At 38.4% G+C, this 17,417-nt stretch overlaps 1 protein-coding gene across 20 annotated transcripts in view; it reads left to right on the forward strand.

The window, feature by feature from the left end:
- Positions 1 to 17,417, forward strand: part of TENM2 (teneurin transmembrane protein 2) — a 704,879-nt gene that overhangs the window by 484,962 nt on the left and 202,500 nt on the right. For all 20 annotated transcript variants that reach the window (XM_081899086.1, XM_081899100.1, XM_081899097.1 and 17 more), the window contains one exon: positions 9,167 to 9,401. In XM_081899086.1, coding sequence (XP_081755212.1) covers positions 9,167 to 9,401 — 235 coding nt within the window. The remainder of the gene's footprint in view (positions 1 to 9,166; positions 9,402 to 17,417) is intronic.

Raw genomic sequence — 17,417 nt, forward strand, 5'->3', positions numbered from 1 at the left:
TGAAATTTCACATGAAGTGGCATCATTACTTCACATGTTGAGCTGAGCCTGGCACTGAAAACATGTCTTGGGGTTGCTCCCTAGTGAACCCTGGTTTAGATTAAATCCTGTCTTGATTTGGCAATTCTGCCTATATATTACTATTCAAAGTTGGATGTTTTTAAGGAGTATCATCAATATTATTTATTAAAAATAACATTTTTTATTTATCTTAGAGGTGGAGTATTGGTTACAGTCACTTCTTGAATGGTGCTAAAAATGTTTTCCTACGAGAGGGTGTGATTATTTTCACCTGCCCCTTAGTTTAAAAGCACATACTCCAATTGACCTTGTATATCACATTGTGTGTCTGCTCAGTGTTGCTGGCTGGTTGGAGTGCTGAGCTTTCCCAATCACTGTTTCTAGTGCTTGTGCAGGTAGGGATTCCTGCCCTGGGGAAGGGTGTATTCAGGAAGATCCAAATGGAAACCATAACGCGTTATTCTGTCCCTCGTGATTTGTGTTCTTGTCTTTTTTTAGTGGGCAATTTCCTGTTGAACTATGATTAAATAATAGCACCAAAAATTTAATTTCTTATGTAATTCCGCTTTTCTTACTCTTGAGTACAAAGCACTAAAGCACAGCCAACACACAAAAACCTCATCAACTATTGTTATCTTCCTCTATCTGATACATTTAAACCGTTAGAACACTTTTTTCTAGTTGAGATGTAAAGATTTTGAAGATTTGTGGTCATTAAAAGGCTTTTACCACTTCTTCAAGAGTGCAGATGTTAATCCAGAGATTGTAGCCAAATTGCAATTTGGGTAATTATTGCCTGCCTGTCTCCATTCCCTTGTGAATGTAATTGGATCAAGTATGACTGCCTTCTTCATTTCTTATTCCTACGCTCTTATGTAGTATTATGTAGTCTACCCATTGTTATAATAGGTTGCTGTATTCCACTAGAGCAGCCACATGCCAGTGCTACAGTGAAGTGAACTACATACATGCATAATTAGAGGTATAAGTTGCTTCCAACTTCCATAAATATTGCTGCTGTTAGAGTTTAATATCCCTACATCCCAGCAAACATTCTTCCTTTTAAGAAGCATTGGGGGGGATTAAGTGTCAAAATCTCAATATTTCTTGTGCCGTATCTCATTAAATTGGCACAGTTATGATATCATTTTGCCTTTGACCTTTGGATTCAGCAGTGTTGTGAGCAGCTATTTTGCCTTTTCAACTTACCCAGCTGTTTTTGGACAGTTTCAGTGTTAGAAGGTGGTTGGACTTCATTGAATTCTGTTTCTTGTATCTTTAAATTGAATTTCTATCCCCCACCCCACTCAAAAGGTAGAAGCAGTTTCATCATTTACAAAGTGCTGAATATTTTCTCACATTACAACTTCAGTGTCCCAAGTAGCCTGCTTGAAATTGACAAAAGAGGTCCAAAGACTTGCCCGGGTGGGGAGAGATAGCAATCAGATTGCTTTGCAATGACAGTATTTTCTTTTTAGCTTCATGCTTCACTACATGGCTGGTTCTTTGACCAAAAAAGAAAAAGCTTGCTTCAGGATCCTTGTAAAGTTTATAGAATATAGGACTTCACTGAGCTGTAACTCCTCAGATGAGGTGAAGTTGCAGCTAGATATTTCTTTGCCTATGCTGGTTCCTTGCACAAGAGACAAGTCTAAATGGCTTGTAGATTATTTTAAATGTGTTTATGGAAGATGCACTTATTGGTTTGTTTGTTTATTATTAATTTTTGTGTTCTTATTCTGTATTTTTATGTTGTGAACCACCCTGTTCGGATGAAGCGTGGCATACAGATTTAAGAAATTATTATTATTATTATTCATTATTTAGACCTCCTGATTAATAAATTGATATTTTCCTTGCACTGAAATCCTGTTCAAACTCTGTGCTAAGGGCTTGTAATGACTAAAGCCCCAAGTGTAATAGCTAAAGTTGGAACAAGAAGAATTTAAATTTTTGATGAAGCCAAGCGCTGGGAGATGATGATAATGCCTCTCGAAAAATATTGGAGCCATTTCATGTTATTGAGCAACATTCACCTTATATTTTCACAAACTTTTCAGCAGGGATTTTGTAGACCTTAATGGTATTGTAGATATCCTCGGAGTAATCAAAAGATTATTTCATACTAATAGGCTCTTCTTCTCGAGAGGGTGGCGAAATACTTCAGATAGCGTTGATTTATTCAAATCCTTGTACAACATTCCATTTTGTGAAAATTTGTGTGAGAAAAAAAGATATGGCTTTAATAGGCCATATAAAATAATGACTTCCAGATGACTCCCTACAATCGCTAAAACAATAAAAATGACACATAACTTAAGGATGAGCAGATTTTGCTATTTTTCCATGGGTTGTCTGCTGCATGTTTCATTAAGTCAATACAATATGGACAATTTTGTTATTTTTTGGAGCTGGTGCATGCATAGTGTGCTTCCATTTGCATTAATTATTATTTTAATCTGAATTATCTATCTGCACAAGCTTTCATGTAAACTGAATCAGTGATTTTGATTTTTTTAGTATGTGAAGGTGCATATGAGCACACATTCTCACTGAATAAAAAAGCATGGCTGTGCATGGGATGGGTAGGGCTGCAGAGCATTATTTATTGTTTATTTAAATTTCTATCCTGCCCTTCCTCCAAAAAGAGATTTGTGTCTGGAGTGACTACTGTTTTCCCAAGCATTACCGTATTTTTCGCTCTATAAGACGCACCAGACCACAAGACACACCTAGTTTTTGGAGGAAGAAAACAAGAAAAAAAATATTCTGAATCCCAGAAGCCAGAACAGCAAGAGGGATCGCTGCGCAGTGAAAGCAGCAATCCCTCTTGCTGTTCTGGCTTCTGGGATAGCTGCGCAGCCTGCATTCGCTCCATAAGACGCACACACATTTCCCCTTACTTTTTAGGAGGGAAAAAGTGAGTCTTATAGAGCAAAATATACGGTGTATATATTTATAGAAGCAAAAGTATACACAATTGCATTCCAGGTTTACAGGTCAGCCTTCTCCCACATTATACTTACACAATCCATAATACCCTTGTCAGGGGCCACACTCTGAGCACACTCATCAAATCATTGCTCCCATGATACTCCTGCACATCAGCCATATGTTAAGAGAAGTGTGAAAAGGCAGGGCTGCCAAGCTAGAGGGAACACAGCAGAACACAGCAAACCATCCATTTTAACCTTAATGCATGTGAAGAGGAAACCCTTTATCAATGGAATAGCTGGGGTGGTTTTCGTTTGCACTGCAACAGAGCAGTCCTAACACTATTCCCCCTCCACCACCACTACCTGGGCTGCTATTTACATTACAAAACATAAGCATATTTATTGCATTCCCACATTTAACTTTCTTGTTTGGCCCTCAGAGTTAGTTGATACTCTGTTAAGCCACCTAAGAATAGTGTTTCTGTTATATCCATTGTATGATAGCCTGATTACATGAAAACATAATGTATAGTTCAAGTACTGTTCTAGGGGGAAACAGTTGTGCACCTGATTCCAGAATTTTTCATCTTGGATGGCATGTGCTTGGCAGCAGTGCTCATTTTCAGAATGCGCTGGAAAAGAAGCCACCTTCTAACACAATTATTCTTACATCACTGTGACAATTTTCAGGCTCCCTCATGGACCATCTAGAGAACAATCAGATTTTCAAGCTGTGCTCAGCTAATGATCTTTTTGTGTGAAAAATGTCAACAGACTGGAACTTTAGCCAAAACGGTTTTTGTAGAAGAGCATTTTTAGGTTGTTAAAGGGAGGATATTACTGGTTTTATTGTTTTTAAGTGCATCTACTTTTGGGATCAAACTTTACATGTTTTAAGAAGTTCTGTTTTGTATCTGGAACTGCTCAAATTACCATAGTGGAGAGGAAATTTACATTGTACTTTTATTGCTAAAATCATATGCAGCGTAAATACTGTTGGCACACACAGCTACTTTGAATGAGCGAGGTATTTTGTTCTATCAGCTCCCAGAGCTGGACTGATGAATTGGATGTATACGTTTGAAGCAATTTTGATGCTTTGCCTTAAAGTAACAAGATTACAAATTAGCTGGGAGTAATACTGGCGTTTGGCATATTTCGTAACTTACCTTTGCCTCATTTTTCAACATTTGCTATATGTCCTCAGCTATTTTTAGGAATGGAGCCATGTATTGGTCATTGTAGTTGCTGCTATTTAATGAAGGGTGTTAAAGCTCACATCACATTCTGTCAGTAAGTATGAGTAAGCTACAGCCAATGTGGCATTTCAGAGGCTCTGTTGGTATGGAACTTTGATACAGAAAAGAGATTGCTCTGCAATTTGACTGTGCTCACAGATGTTTTTCCTGATTTCAGCAGGATTTTAAGTGAAGCTTTGAGGTGAGAGATTAACTAGGCTATCTTTGAAATCCCTATGTAGTGCGGTTTTAGCAAGAGTCTATAGTGCACATGCCAGAGTATCTCAGCTTGCAAAGTGATTTGATAATGCCGGGAAAGTGGTAGGTCAGTATTCTTGCATAAAATGGTGCAGAAAATTAAGAGTGACAATAGTCAAGAGATGGTGTTTGGCTTTAGGAGAGATCTGTAGGCAGCTGAAAAGGCATGAAGTATTATCAACATAACTAGGACAGCATGTGGAATAAGATAGTAGACCTGTAATTCCCAGTGTTCATTTGCAAGCATTGCGCTAGAATTGGTAGTCAGGGTGTAGAGTGAATGCCTAGACTCTAAACACCCTATGCACTTCAAATAACTCTCCACAGCTAATCTTCTATTCCTGATTTGCAATTTCAAGCTTGAAGATCAAATTATGCATCTTTTTGGAAAGGAAAGGCCCTTGCACTCCTCCTATGCATGGGGAAACAGAGAGGGCAACAACCTCTAACACCGCTATATTTTTGAAGGCGTTTGATCTGTGCAGGTTCTCCATGCAGCTTCATCAGATTAGGGAGTTCATAACTTCCACTTTCCACACCTCAGCTTATTCTAGGAAAGAGGCTATATAATCATTTATCATGCCTTACTAACTTTGTGATTGGACCGCTATACGACACATTCTATATAGTGGTGCTGTTTATTATTGTTTCCCTTGCAAAAATAATAAATTATAGCACACCTCTTGTTTGGGATGACCTGCTGAAAGTAGTCTTCCAGGGTCAGCACCAAGCCACCTGCAATTTTCAAACAAAACTGTGTCGGCTTTTGACTTGAACAGTAGTTTTATGCATTGTACCAACATACCTGAACTAGTTCTTCCAAGTGCCATTGCAATCTCTCAGTCTGATAGAGATGATTCTCTTGCTTGTACTAAAGATACTCATTTATATAGAGATACACCAAAATATAATTGCTTTGGTAAATAATAATGTGGTATGCAAACCGTATTATTTATACTTTTGAAGATATACACCCTGCTTTATAAGGCCAAAGCATCTCAGAGTGGCTAACAGATAACTAAAAGCAATACCACTTAAAAATTAACAAGGATCATGGCTCAACAATATAACGACTTGTTTTATATGGGAATAAGATAATGGAATGTGTCTTAGAATAAGTAGAAAGTGTCATTTAATGCATTTTTGGAGGCATCAATTTGATCTATTAAGGTGACATTGGTGTTTATCTGCCTTTCACTGTAAGGTCCCAGGGCAGGTGACAACAATTAAAACAGTGTTAAACACAGTATTGTGCTGTTAATACATAGCAATAATAATGTTTATTATTTGTTAGCGTTTTATTGATTCAGTAACCACCATGTTCTTTAAAAATGATTTTAAGCCAATTTTGAGCTTCTTAAATGTAAACTAGGAAGACTACCTACTGAATATAAAAAGAGAAATACTGTTAAATGCTAGCTCTTGTAATGAATATATTTGGGAAGTAGTGTACAAACAAATTGGTAAATAACTAATTTTTCTACTTTAATACAATCAAACAAAACCCTAAAAATGTTATTAATGTCTTTCCTCCCCCCAAAAATGTTTAAAGTTATTTCCTGGATCATGACTGTTGTTCGTTTATACTTTCTAATATAATAAAGCTAAGACACATTCCATTATCTTATTCCCATATAAAACAAGTCGTTATATTGTTGAGCCATGATGTATACCTACAATTTTGTAAGGATGTTTGGATAAAATACATAATTAGTGCACAGTGTGTCGAAGCTATTTCGGGGATATTGGCTGAATTAATTTGAAGTGAAAAATGTTATAAAAGTTTCCTAAATTTATGTGCAATGCATGCATTTGCATTCTTTCACCCACTCAAATGTATTTACTAGATATAAATCTGGGACTGAAAGCTTTTGTTGATTGATAGGTTGATTTAAAAAAAGTTGGGCAGCGGCCATATTGTATCTCCTAAAATGCAATGCCCAAAGCTCACTTCCTATATGAAAGTGCTATTGCTGCTGAATAAAGTGTATCCAGGGGGAATTGAAAGGGACTGGTACCTGCTGTACTACTGGGGGACCAAAATGGTGGCATGCATGCTGTTTGGGGGCCTTACAACAGGGACACAGGCCAGGTAGGCATTGGCAAGCTGTGCATGCCTGAGGAACAAGTGTGAATGACTGGCAGCTGCTGTTCAGCTGTGAAGCCAAATTCCAGTGGTTGGTGGGCTGTGGAGATAATTCAACATTTGTCTATAGAATCTGGCGACTGGGGAGATCTTAAGGAACAATATAACTTTTCATTATTGTTGCTGTTTTGAAATATACATTATCTCTTTCTATGACAAGTTTCTGTGTACATTATATGATTACGCCCACTATAAAAACTAATTTCGCTGGCTCTCTTTGCCTTGATCTCCTTCATCTACTTACTCAATGAGAGGTCAAGTCCAGAAAATGATTTAGGGAACCACGGTAATTCTTTTATTGTAGCATAGCCTAGAGCCCTTCCCTGGTGGTGACTGTTCCTCATATTGGGAAATACAGAACAGATTGCAGCAGCTGTTCTTGCAGCGCACACTAAATAGTTACAATGCTCTCTACTGACCGATGAAGAGATGAGAGGAAAAAGGGAGCCATTCCCCACAATGTAAACTAGTATATTCTAGTTGAGTGTACACAGAATACACTCAGCAAGGAGCTTCAGACAATCCTGGTTCTGATTATTGCCTTACATATGTGTTTTAATCTGTTTGTCATGTTCATATTTAACACTTTTTAGGTATGCACCTTTAGTAAATAATTTGTATAGAGGTTTCCATTCCTGCTTCTCTGGTGGTTGTCTCTGCAGCTCATTCTCCTTATTATATATGTGAATGGAACAAAGTGGTGGTGACACAGCACAGGCAGTGTGTTATGTTAAAAGCCATGGACACTGGGGGGTTTGAGGAGGGAAGTTTAACTCTTTCCATGCCATAATCCCAACAAAAACAACTTCTTGAAAGCTTCTAGTAGCATTTTTAGGGAAGCTCCCACTGATAAAAGCAGTTTTGGAAAGGTGATTTTTGTTGAAATCGTGATGTGGAGAAAAATGGTTAAATGGGTATAGCTTTGAAGAGGTGATTTTTGTTTAGGCTCTTGACATAGAGAGAAGGAATTTAACTACTCCCATAGCCAGTTTTGCAAACGCTTCTTAGGTTTGATTGCGAGAACGGTTTTTCGCTCTTGTCCACGCATAGATTGCTAGAATGTGCACTCCAAAAGTTAACTATATGATCTTTTTTGTGGTACTTCTAAACCACAGGTTTTCTGTTCAGCATTTTTGAAGAAGCCTATAGTTATGTTCATACATGTTTATATACAGGTAACTCGCAACTTGCGCTTATTTTACATATATGGTCACAACTTTGCATGTGTGGGTGAGGAATAAATGGAGAGCAGAGGAAGCCTACTCTCACTTTATTTACTCCCACCACCACTCCCTACCTAGCTTTGGGAAAGCATCATGAGCCTTAGGTCAGCATCTGTTCCCAGCTTGGCAAGGAGGCCCTAGGGCTGTGGCACTGGCAGGGTCCTAGGGCCCTCCTGTCTTCTTCCCCAAGTAGGACAAATAGCCCTCAACCTTGCAGGCAGAGGGTGATTCCGACCATTCCCACTTAAAATGTGAGTTAGCTGCATTCATATTTTTAAAAACTAACTTAAATTCCTCAACTTTTGTTTAGAACATCTTTGTTCCTAACTACAACACTTTCCTCACTGATATTTTCTTTAATTATTTGATTCATTAAATACATAATGTATTTTCACGTTTCTCAAAATAAACATACATCAGTATAATTACGATTTTGCTAATGTTATTTTTACTAATTATTGTTCTCTAGAAATTTACAAATTAGTGTAATTATTAAACATGCTATTAATATTTCACTTGCCTGTTACATTTGGTTTTTTTGTCTTCCATTCATTTTGAAGACTTACATAATGTAGGGTATCTTTTTTACAAATTATCTAATTGCCTTTATTATTTAAAACTGTAGATTTTAAGCTCATTGATTAGATGACCATGTACTTTTAAATACTCCAGTTACTTTAGTAGGAATATTGTACAACATTTTATTTACGTATTCATTTAGAACATTTATATCCTATCTTTCTTTTTTTCTATTTTGGAGGTGAGTAGGTATATGTTTTGTTCCCTAGCAACCTTCCTTCAAGGCACTGAACAGACGAAAACCTTCTCAGTTTCAGAAAGGTTACTATATTGTGTGCCTTCAAATTATGCTGTGGACCAGAATGGTTTGAAGCAATCTAAAGTCAGATGAATGCATTGCCAGAGTGGTATAGGAGCCATGTTCTTCTGGTCCAAGCCAAACTGCTCTGGCAATGTGTAAAACATGTGAGGTAGACTCACATAATATCCTATTTAAGCTGTTACTTAGAGTAGCATGAGACTAAATGTCAGGCAAGTGGCTTCCATGCTTTTCTGGTGACCTGTGGATCAGGATTAAAGAAAGAATCAGATGCTAATGTGAAAAGGAAAGAGTTGCTTAACATTCTTCATATACACATAGCTGCTTCTGTTCTTAAGTGGTATCTTTTCAAAAGAGCTGAAGTTTATCTGTTTCCTTTAGAACATAGTTCTAAGAACACTTACTTGGTAAGTGAACATAGTTTTGGGTTAAAGTGTTTAGGTTTGATTGTTTCCCAAAATATTGGGAAATTCATAGTTATTTATTACTTCTCTTTTCCCTTTTAGGCCCTTCAAATCATCACAGCCAGTCAACTCTGAGACCACCTCTTCCACCACCTCACAATCATACTCTATCCCATCATCACTCTTCTGCCAACTCCCTCAACAGGAACTCCCTAACTAATCGACGGAACCAGATCCATGCACCAGCTCCTGCTCCGAATGATCTAGCCACCACTCCTGAATCTGTTCAGTTACAGGACAGCTGGGTGCTTAATAGCAATGTGCCACTTGAGACCAGGTAGGCTATCAATAAAAGATTGACATTTGGTGAAATTGACTGGAAGGCATTATGACTTTGAATGCCATTGGTCCAGTTCATATATAACACTAAGCCAAACCACGGCTTATCATGAATGCTCATGTTTCTGGAGCAAAGATTATGGCCCCTGTGCTCCTCCTGTAGCCTATCCATGACTAAACCATGGCTTAGCATTATGTCTGAATCCAGGCTTGTGGTGTGTCAACCCAAACGAACCATGACTAGGAATCCAAGAGCAAACCTTAGTTACAGCTCAGAGCTGACCCCATGTTTGGATATAATGCTCAACCAAATTATGGTTTAGTCCAGGATTAGCATAGGATTCGGGATGATTGCAGCAGCCACAAACTTCACATGTTTTCACATTAGTGCAAAATCATGGTTTGGCCTTATAATTATGTGTGAACTGGATCAGTGTATGTGTCTGGTTTCTGAGATAAGTAACCAATATTTGGATACATTGTTTCCGATAAGCAGCAATTTTATTTGGATACTTACAATCAAATGTTATCAAGTTATACTTAAGTGCTTCATAAAATTATAGATACGATCTAGTCAGACATAAGCATTTTGAGAACCCCTTAATTCCAATGGGAGACATTCAAGTAAGTGCCTATCTCAATGGGACTTAGATGCTTCACTTTGGCTGAATTGCCCATAGAAATTACAATTGCCAGTAAGGAAAGTGTTTCTCAAAAACAAAAGAATATGCCTAAATGGAAAGACAGTGGTTTAGGTGTGTGCTGAAGTAATTTCACCAACTACTGTATTTAATTTCTAAACTAATATAAACTCATTTAAAAACAAATGTTGGTCAGCTCAGCTTATCTTTGTTTGCTTTATTTGAATACTGATTTATTCTTCTGACAGTGTTTTGGGAGACCTGGAGAAACAATCCCAGATTCAAGACTGACAGAACAATACTTTTAATTTATATTTCATGCAACGTACAGGCTCACTTAAATCCCTTTTGTACATACTGTCAGTTTGATGTCTGTGGGGAAGACAGTAATGTTTAAAAGGTACTGTGCTTGTTAACTGATGACACATAGAAAAAATTATACAATTTACTGTTTGTAAATTCCCTCCATTATTATTATATTTTATATATGTTTTCTTCTTTTATTAAATTCATCCTCAGTTTATGAATGCAGAAAAATTGAGATTCTTCAAAATGCCAGAATAGTCATAACTCTTTATTTATTTTTTTCTTTGTACAATCCCTTTCTCACCTGCTCCTCTGGCGAAGTTCCTTGGCACTGTTTAGTTCACAGTTCCCCATGGATACATTATTGCTAGTTCTTAACATCCCATCCTAGTAGTACACATCACTAGCGCCCCAGACATCATCTCTACTGATGGATTTGGATGAACTGGTGAAGCCTTGTGCAAATCCCTTTTGATTTTTTCCCCTGAATTTGCTAATTAAAATGTTACAATGCAGAATGAAATTATGGTCTGAATAGGTTAGGGGTTGGAGATGTGGTACCTGATGCAACATAGATGCCTTCATTTAAGAAGTGAAAGTCATTTTTGTGTTGTAACATAGTTCCAGGGGTAACAAGCTTAACAGTGAGGAAGCAGTATGACAGAAGCAGCAACAATTACTGCAAAGGTCCAAAGTAGGTAACAGCATACACAGTTTGTCTGAGTAGATGTGCACATAGTGTCCAAATGAGTCAAAATAGAGGCTGAAGTGAGGAAATGGGATATTTACATGGGCGGACATGAAACCTAATGAATCAGGCATTCAGATATGAGACGGGAGATTAGGGTGGTAAGGCTTTGCACCTGTCTACTACTGTAGTGAGTCCTTGGCAAGATTTCACTCAGAGAATGCCGGTGAAAGGCTAGAGACTGGTGGCTGGACAGGACCTAATGGTGGCCTTGACACTTCTAAAACTTGTTCTGAAAAATATTTAACAGTGAATTTATGTTAATTCCCTTCACTCCTGAAAGCAATGTCATTGAATACTATCAAATACTTTAAAAGGTTAATATTGGGAATGAAATAAAATAACTAAGACTTCATGGTCAATCTCTGTGTTTTTGGAAGGTAAAAGATTTCCCCCCACTTAGCTCTACTGTAGTAGATGTAGAAAAGAGAACTCTAAACTACTAAATAGCTGTAATTTAGTATTTTTATGTCATCCTATTGCAGAGGGTCCATGAAAAGTTTGTGAGGCGTGGAGAATCAAGGCCAAAGGTGAAAGAAAAGCTATCACAAACCAGCGGCAACCGTAGACACAATAAGTGAATGTAGTCTCAACTACAGAACCCCCCAGAGCATATTTCTTTGACTCAAGAAGGTTGTAAGGGATAAGGATGTTTTGGCCAGCTGCCCAGGCCTTGTTCTTTGCTGCCAAATTTGTTGGGAATAAGTCAGCTACAATTTGTGGCTTAATCTTGGCTAGTATAGTGGATCTGGCACTTATTGCTGAGAATTGCACTGATGAAAATTCTGACCCTATTTTGACACACTGAACCTTCCAAGTTTCTCAGTGTTACCATTTCTAAAATTAGATTACAAAGGGTTATGAGGCATCCAGCTATTTCAGAACATTGTTGAGGTTTAGCTTACAGGCTGTGGACACAGTGTATCTGCCTGTAGAAGTTGCTGTGGACTAAGATTTAAAATATATTCTCTCTCTCTCATCCACAATATACCTTTTCCATGAGGCATTTGCTGAATTCTTCTTGTTCATGATACTGGAACCATAGGACGATTCTTTGTAGAGGAATACATGTGATGTGCTATGATCATAAGTTCATCTTACTCAGAAGTGAATTATATTTAAAGTAACAGTATAAGCAGATAACCCAGTTTCTTATAGTTCATCATGAGATGTTAACCTTTTCAGAGATTTTAAGTGTTCTCAATTTCTTGTGAAATTAAGTTCTGTCACTTAATCTCAATATACCTATATCTTTTAAAATTAATCCATAATTTAGTTCCTTCTTTTACAAATACTAGGACCTGTAATTTTTTATTGGGAAAATCAGAGAAACAACGGGACTCATTCCCCTGAAATCATGCTTTATGACTTTAGCTTACTTCATTGACATTGTACTCCCAGTTGGCCACAGACTTTTCACATTGCACTGCACTTTAATTTTACAGTTTTCTTGGTCTTCCTTGAAATGTGGCAGCTTATTAATCTCAATATTGGGACTTTTGCGATCTATACTAAACACCTCTTAGAAACGAAAGTTTATTTTTATTATGTTTTGTTCACTCCCCCCCCCCCTTTTAGCATGAAATGATGCAATTGTTTATGTATAACTTCTCCCCAGACACAGATAGATAGCCGTGTTCGTCTGCCATAGTCAAAACAAAACAAAAATTCTTTCCAGTAGCACCTTAAAGATCAACTAAGTTAGTTCTTGGTATGAGATTTCGTGTGCATCTGAAGAAGTGTGCATGCACACGAAAGCTCATACCAAGAACTAACTTAGTTGGTCTTTAAGGTGCTACTGGAAAGAATTTTTTTTTTGTTTCTCCCCAGACATTTAGAGTTAAGTGTTGCAATGAAATACATTGTTTTCCCTATGTAGCACAAAATAATACAATTACGTGTACAGAAATTCTCCCCAACCATTTAGCATTTGGTTTCCTTAAATATTTGCAAACTCTTGTAAACTTTGATAGTGTTGACTTGGAAGTGGGGTACTTATCATAAGAGAGCAGTCATATCCTTGACTAAAGTGATGTGACTGTGTCACAAAGGTGCTATGTTTCATTTCTTCAGTAGTTGCTGTTTCACCATTAGGTATGAAACTTTATGTTTTCTTATTTGGTTGTCTGTTTGGTTGACTTCCTTTTTGCAAAAGATCCACATTTTCTAGTCTGGTCATATCAATTTATTGCTATTCAAACAGTCATTTTTATTGAGGTGAATTATGAGCAGCCTGATAACAAATATTCAGACTTAGATAACATAATTTGACGTTGAGTAGGGAAACAGTTTTTTGTTTAAAGGCTTAATTACTTTGAAATATTCTTCATGAGAGCTCTGTTGATGGTTCCATGCTTTACAGTGCAAGTTTACATCATTGCCTTCAATGTGTTAGGCTCCTTTGTTATGGAAACCACACATCGGCCATTTGCAGATGCCAATCAAAGGCATAATGGCTCATAAATTAGGGTAACCCAAAAGCTATTATAGATTTCCTTTGAAAGGATATTTGTCAAAGATTGCATGATGTCCTAATGCCAGTTCTGATGCCTGCCTGGTGTTATTTATATTGGTATGAATTAAGTCTGCATTACTGTAATTAGCAATGCTTTAGTCTGGAGAGAAAGAAAAAAGTTTAAATAGCAAGAGAAATTAGGGCTATTCTTGAGCACTGCAAGAATATTTTTCTTTCATTTTTGTCAGTAACCAGGGTTTTGCGTAATTTTAAATATTTGTTTCTTTATTTAATGAATTTCAGACACTAGGCAGATACTTCTGGTCTTCTAGGGACCTTATAATAGCAGAACTTTTTATCAAGAACCTACTTTGTAGGTTGTATAAGTCCACTTACCGTTACCCAGTTCAGCAGTTCTTTGAAGTTTCACCGCCTTCCCCAGTGGATCTGCCTCTGCCTCTGGATGATGGGGCTTAATGCTGACCTCACCGGCTGGGAAGTGGATCCAAGCCTGCCTGCAGTTTGGCCAATAACAGGCAGGCTTGGAGGCAGGGTTCTCCTTGAGGGAAGGCCTGACGAAGCACATAGGCATCCCTCAGGTCCGCTCCCAGCGCATTTAAGGTTCCTTGCCCTGGCCCCCTGCACTCAGTTGTAGTCTCTGCCCCGCCCTCCAAATGATAGGGTATCCCGTTAAAGGGATCCGGGAGGAGTGGCTTTTTCGTACTCCCAGGTGAGGGCTTGGGCCACAGCACTGCTCAAGGCGGCGATCCCTGCAAGGGTCCCTCTATTTGATGTAAATCATAGGACTCCCCCATTGCCGGTTTGACCCTGATTCACTTCCATCAGGCGGGTCAGAAGTAATTGTCAATCCTCTTACATCTGTAGTCAGTAAAGTTGTGGCGTTATTTGACCCAGTTTAAACTGTGTTGCTCTATTCATTCTGTCCAGTCAAGGGGCAGTGAGGGTGCGGAACCTGGCAGCCTGCATTGTATGATGACACAATGTGTCAGTGTGTCTGGCTACTAACCAGAAAGTTGGTGGTTTGAGCGCATCCAGAGACAGGATTCCTGCATTGCAGGGAACTGGACTATATGGCCCTCTGGGTCCCTTCCAGCTCTATGATTCTATGGCTTCTATGGCTAATTCCCTCTCAGCCATGAAGCTCACTGAATGATTTGGGCCAGTGAATATTTCTCATCTTTCTCAATCTTCATTACAAGCTTGTTGTGAGGGTAAAATAGTGATGGAAAATATTCCTTGGAGGAATATTACCAAGATAACAAATGAATAAAATATGCTTAAATCATAACCCTAGTCAATGTGTACAATGGTGTGAGGGAGGCTTGTGATTTTGAAAATTGCAACTATAGCCCTATTTGGATATTCATTTTACTCATGTGAAGACAATTGCACAATGAACAGAGGAAGTGCACTGTTAAGTCCTGCCCCTTTTTTTATAGCGCTGCATGGGCTGGAGGCTAAATTTGTGAATGAGGAGCTTCCTCTACTCATAGGGCCTTCACACATGATTTTGAACCCTAAGGAACCCAGTGTACAGCCAATTTGAAAAAGACAAATTCCATGCAAGGGATCATTAGGAAAGAAATTAAAATTAAAATGGCAAGTATCATGATTTCATAAATATATGGTGCAACCATATTTGGAATGCTGCATACGGTTCTGGTCTCTCCACCTTAAAAATAATATTGCACAGTGGGGAAAGCTTCAGAAAAGGGCAACCAGACTGATCAAGGGGATGGATAAATTCTCCTATGAGGAAAGGTTATAGCATTTGGGACTTTTTAGTTTAAAGAAAATGTGAATAAGAGGAGACATGATAGAAGTGTATAGAATTACTCACGGTATGGAGAAAGTGGATAGAGACAATTTTCTCTCCCTGTCTTATAACACTTGCACTCACTGCCATCCAGTGAAGGTGAATGTTGGAAGGTTCAGGACAGATGAAATAAAATACTTTACATAACACCTAAACTGTAAAATTCACTCCCACAAGAAGCAATGATAGATAGCTCTAAAAGACAAATTCATGGAGGATAAGGCTATCCGTGGCTACTGACCCTGATAGATACATTCTACCTCCACAGTTGGAGATGGTGTGGTTCTAAATACTAGTTCCTGAAAACCACTGGAGAGAATGCTGTTGTGCTCAGATGCTGTTTGTGGGCTTCCCATAAGCATCTGGTTTGCCTCTGTGAGATCAGGATATGGGACTAGATGGGACCCTGGCCTCATCCAGCAGGCTCTTCTTATAGTCTTATATCACACTGGAGGGGATGAGGCTTGCCAGTATGTCTCCACTTTCCATTGAATGACTTTCTGCAGCAGTGGACTTAATACCTGAATACTTAGTTTTCTGCTGAGAGCAGGATAGAAATATTTTACGTATGTGTGTTTTTTTGCTTGCACTCTGATTCTGAGTCTACGAACCCTGTTTTTGAGAAGGAGTAGGTGGTGGCAATCATATTATTTCTGTATTAACTGGCTGGTGATGGCCCTTAATGACAAGCTTTAAAATGTAATAATATTTTAGAGGTGGAATGTCTTATTTAATGTGATATTATTATTTTTTTGACAATCAGAAAAGGCATGTCCTTCTGGAGATTTAAACAAGCTTGAGAGTCTGCCCTTCTCTCGGGGGAGGTTATGAGGCTTAACTCATTAATTAACATGAGTAGCTTTCATATTCTCCTCATTCAAACAAAACAAACAAACAAAACAAACCCCACAACCCTCCACTGAAGGGCAACGTGATATTAGCTTTATTGATACTGTTAATAACAAATGCGTGGTATGCTGGGACATTATAACTATCGGCAAGAAGCCCTGTGAGGTCAGAAGGCGTCTGACAGCTCATTTAAAAAAATAATCTTCCTCCTTCAGATGTAGAAGCTCAAAGAGAATTGCCTGGAGCTTAATGTTATTTTTGTGCCTGCAACACACAGTTGGAAAGTTCTTCTTCTACTCAGTGTAGGTACACATGCATGCCTGCTGGCTCATTGCATTCTCTCCCAAAATACTTCTCAGGACAGTTCATTTTATATTGTACTCATCCATATGCACATATCTGACAGCAATCCAGAGCTTTCACCACATTCTGTTTCATCACACTACAGGAGCAGAAAGTGTGCTGTAAGGAAGATCACATCTAGGTTCTTTCGAAAAGGTTAATTCTGGGCACAAGATTAACATGATCTTAAATATACCCTAGAAATGTCAAGTAGGCAATTGTATACAGTGGTACCTCAGGTTACATACACTTCAGGTTACATACGCTTCAGGTTACAGACTCCGCTAACCCAGAAATAGTGCTTCAGGTTAAGAACTTTGCTTCAGGATGAGAACAGAAATTGTGCTCCGGCAGCGCGGCAGCAGCAGGAGGCCCCATTAGCTAAAGTGGTGCTTCAGGTTAAGAACAGTTACAGGTTAAGAATGGACCTCCGGAACGAATTAAGTACTTAACCCGAGGTACCACTGTATAGGTAAATGACAGCTTGATTCATAGTACAACATCCTTAGACCATTTTATTCCTATTTATATTAGTGCACACATGAACCAAGCAATACCCTTCTCTTGGTCCTGTCACCCTCATAGGCACACTTGCTAGGGAAGTGGGAGAGGGCCTTCTTGGTGGCTGCTCCCAGACTTAGGAACTCTCTTCCTACAGAAACTGTCCTTCTGCCAGCAGGTGAAGACTTTCTTGTTCCAACACACTTTTGGACTGCTTTTATTGAAGGGCTGGTGCCATGCTGTTTTTATGGTAACCATCCGTATCATATAGATTAGAGATTTTCCAAACTGTGTGCGGAAGTGTGTTGTGCCACGCTGGATCAACCAGTTGATTT

Source organism: Podarcis melisellensis (genome assembly GCF_964234715.1).
Source record: "Podarcis melisellensis genome assembly, chromosome: 2".
Taxonomy (NCBI): domain Eukaryota; kingdom Metazoa; phylum Chordata; class Lepidosauria; order Squamata; family Lacertidae; genus Podarcis; species Podarcis melisellensis.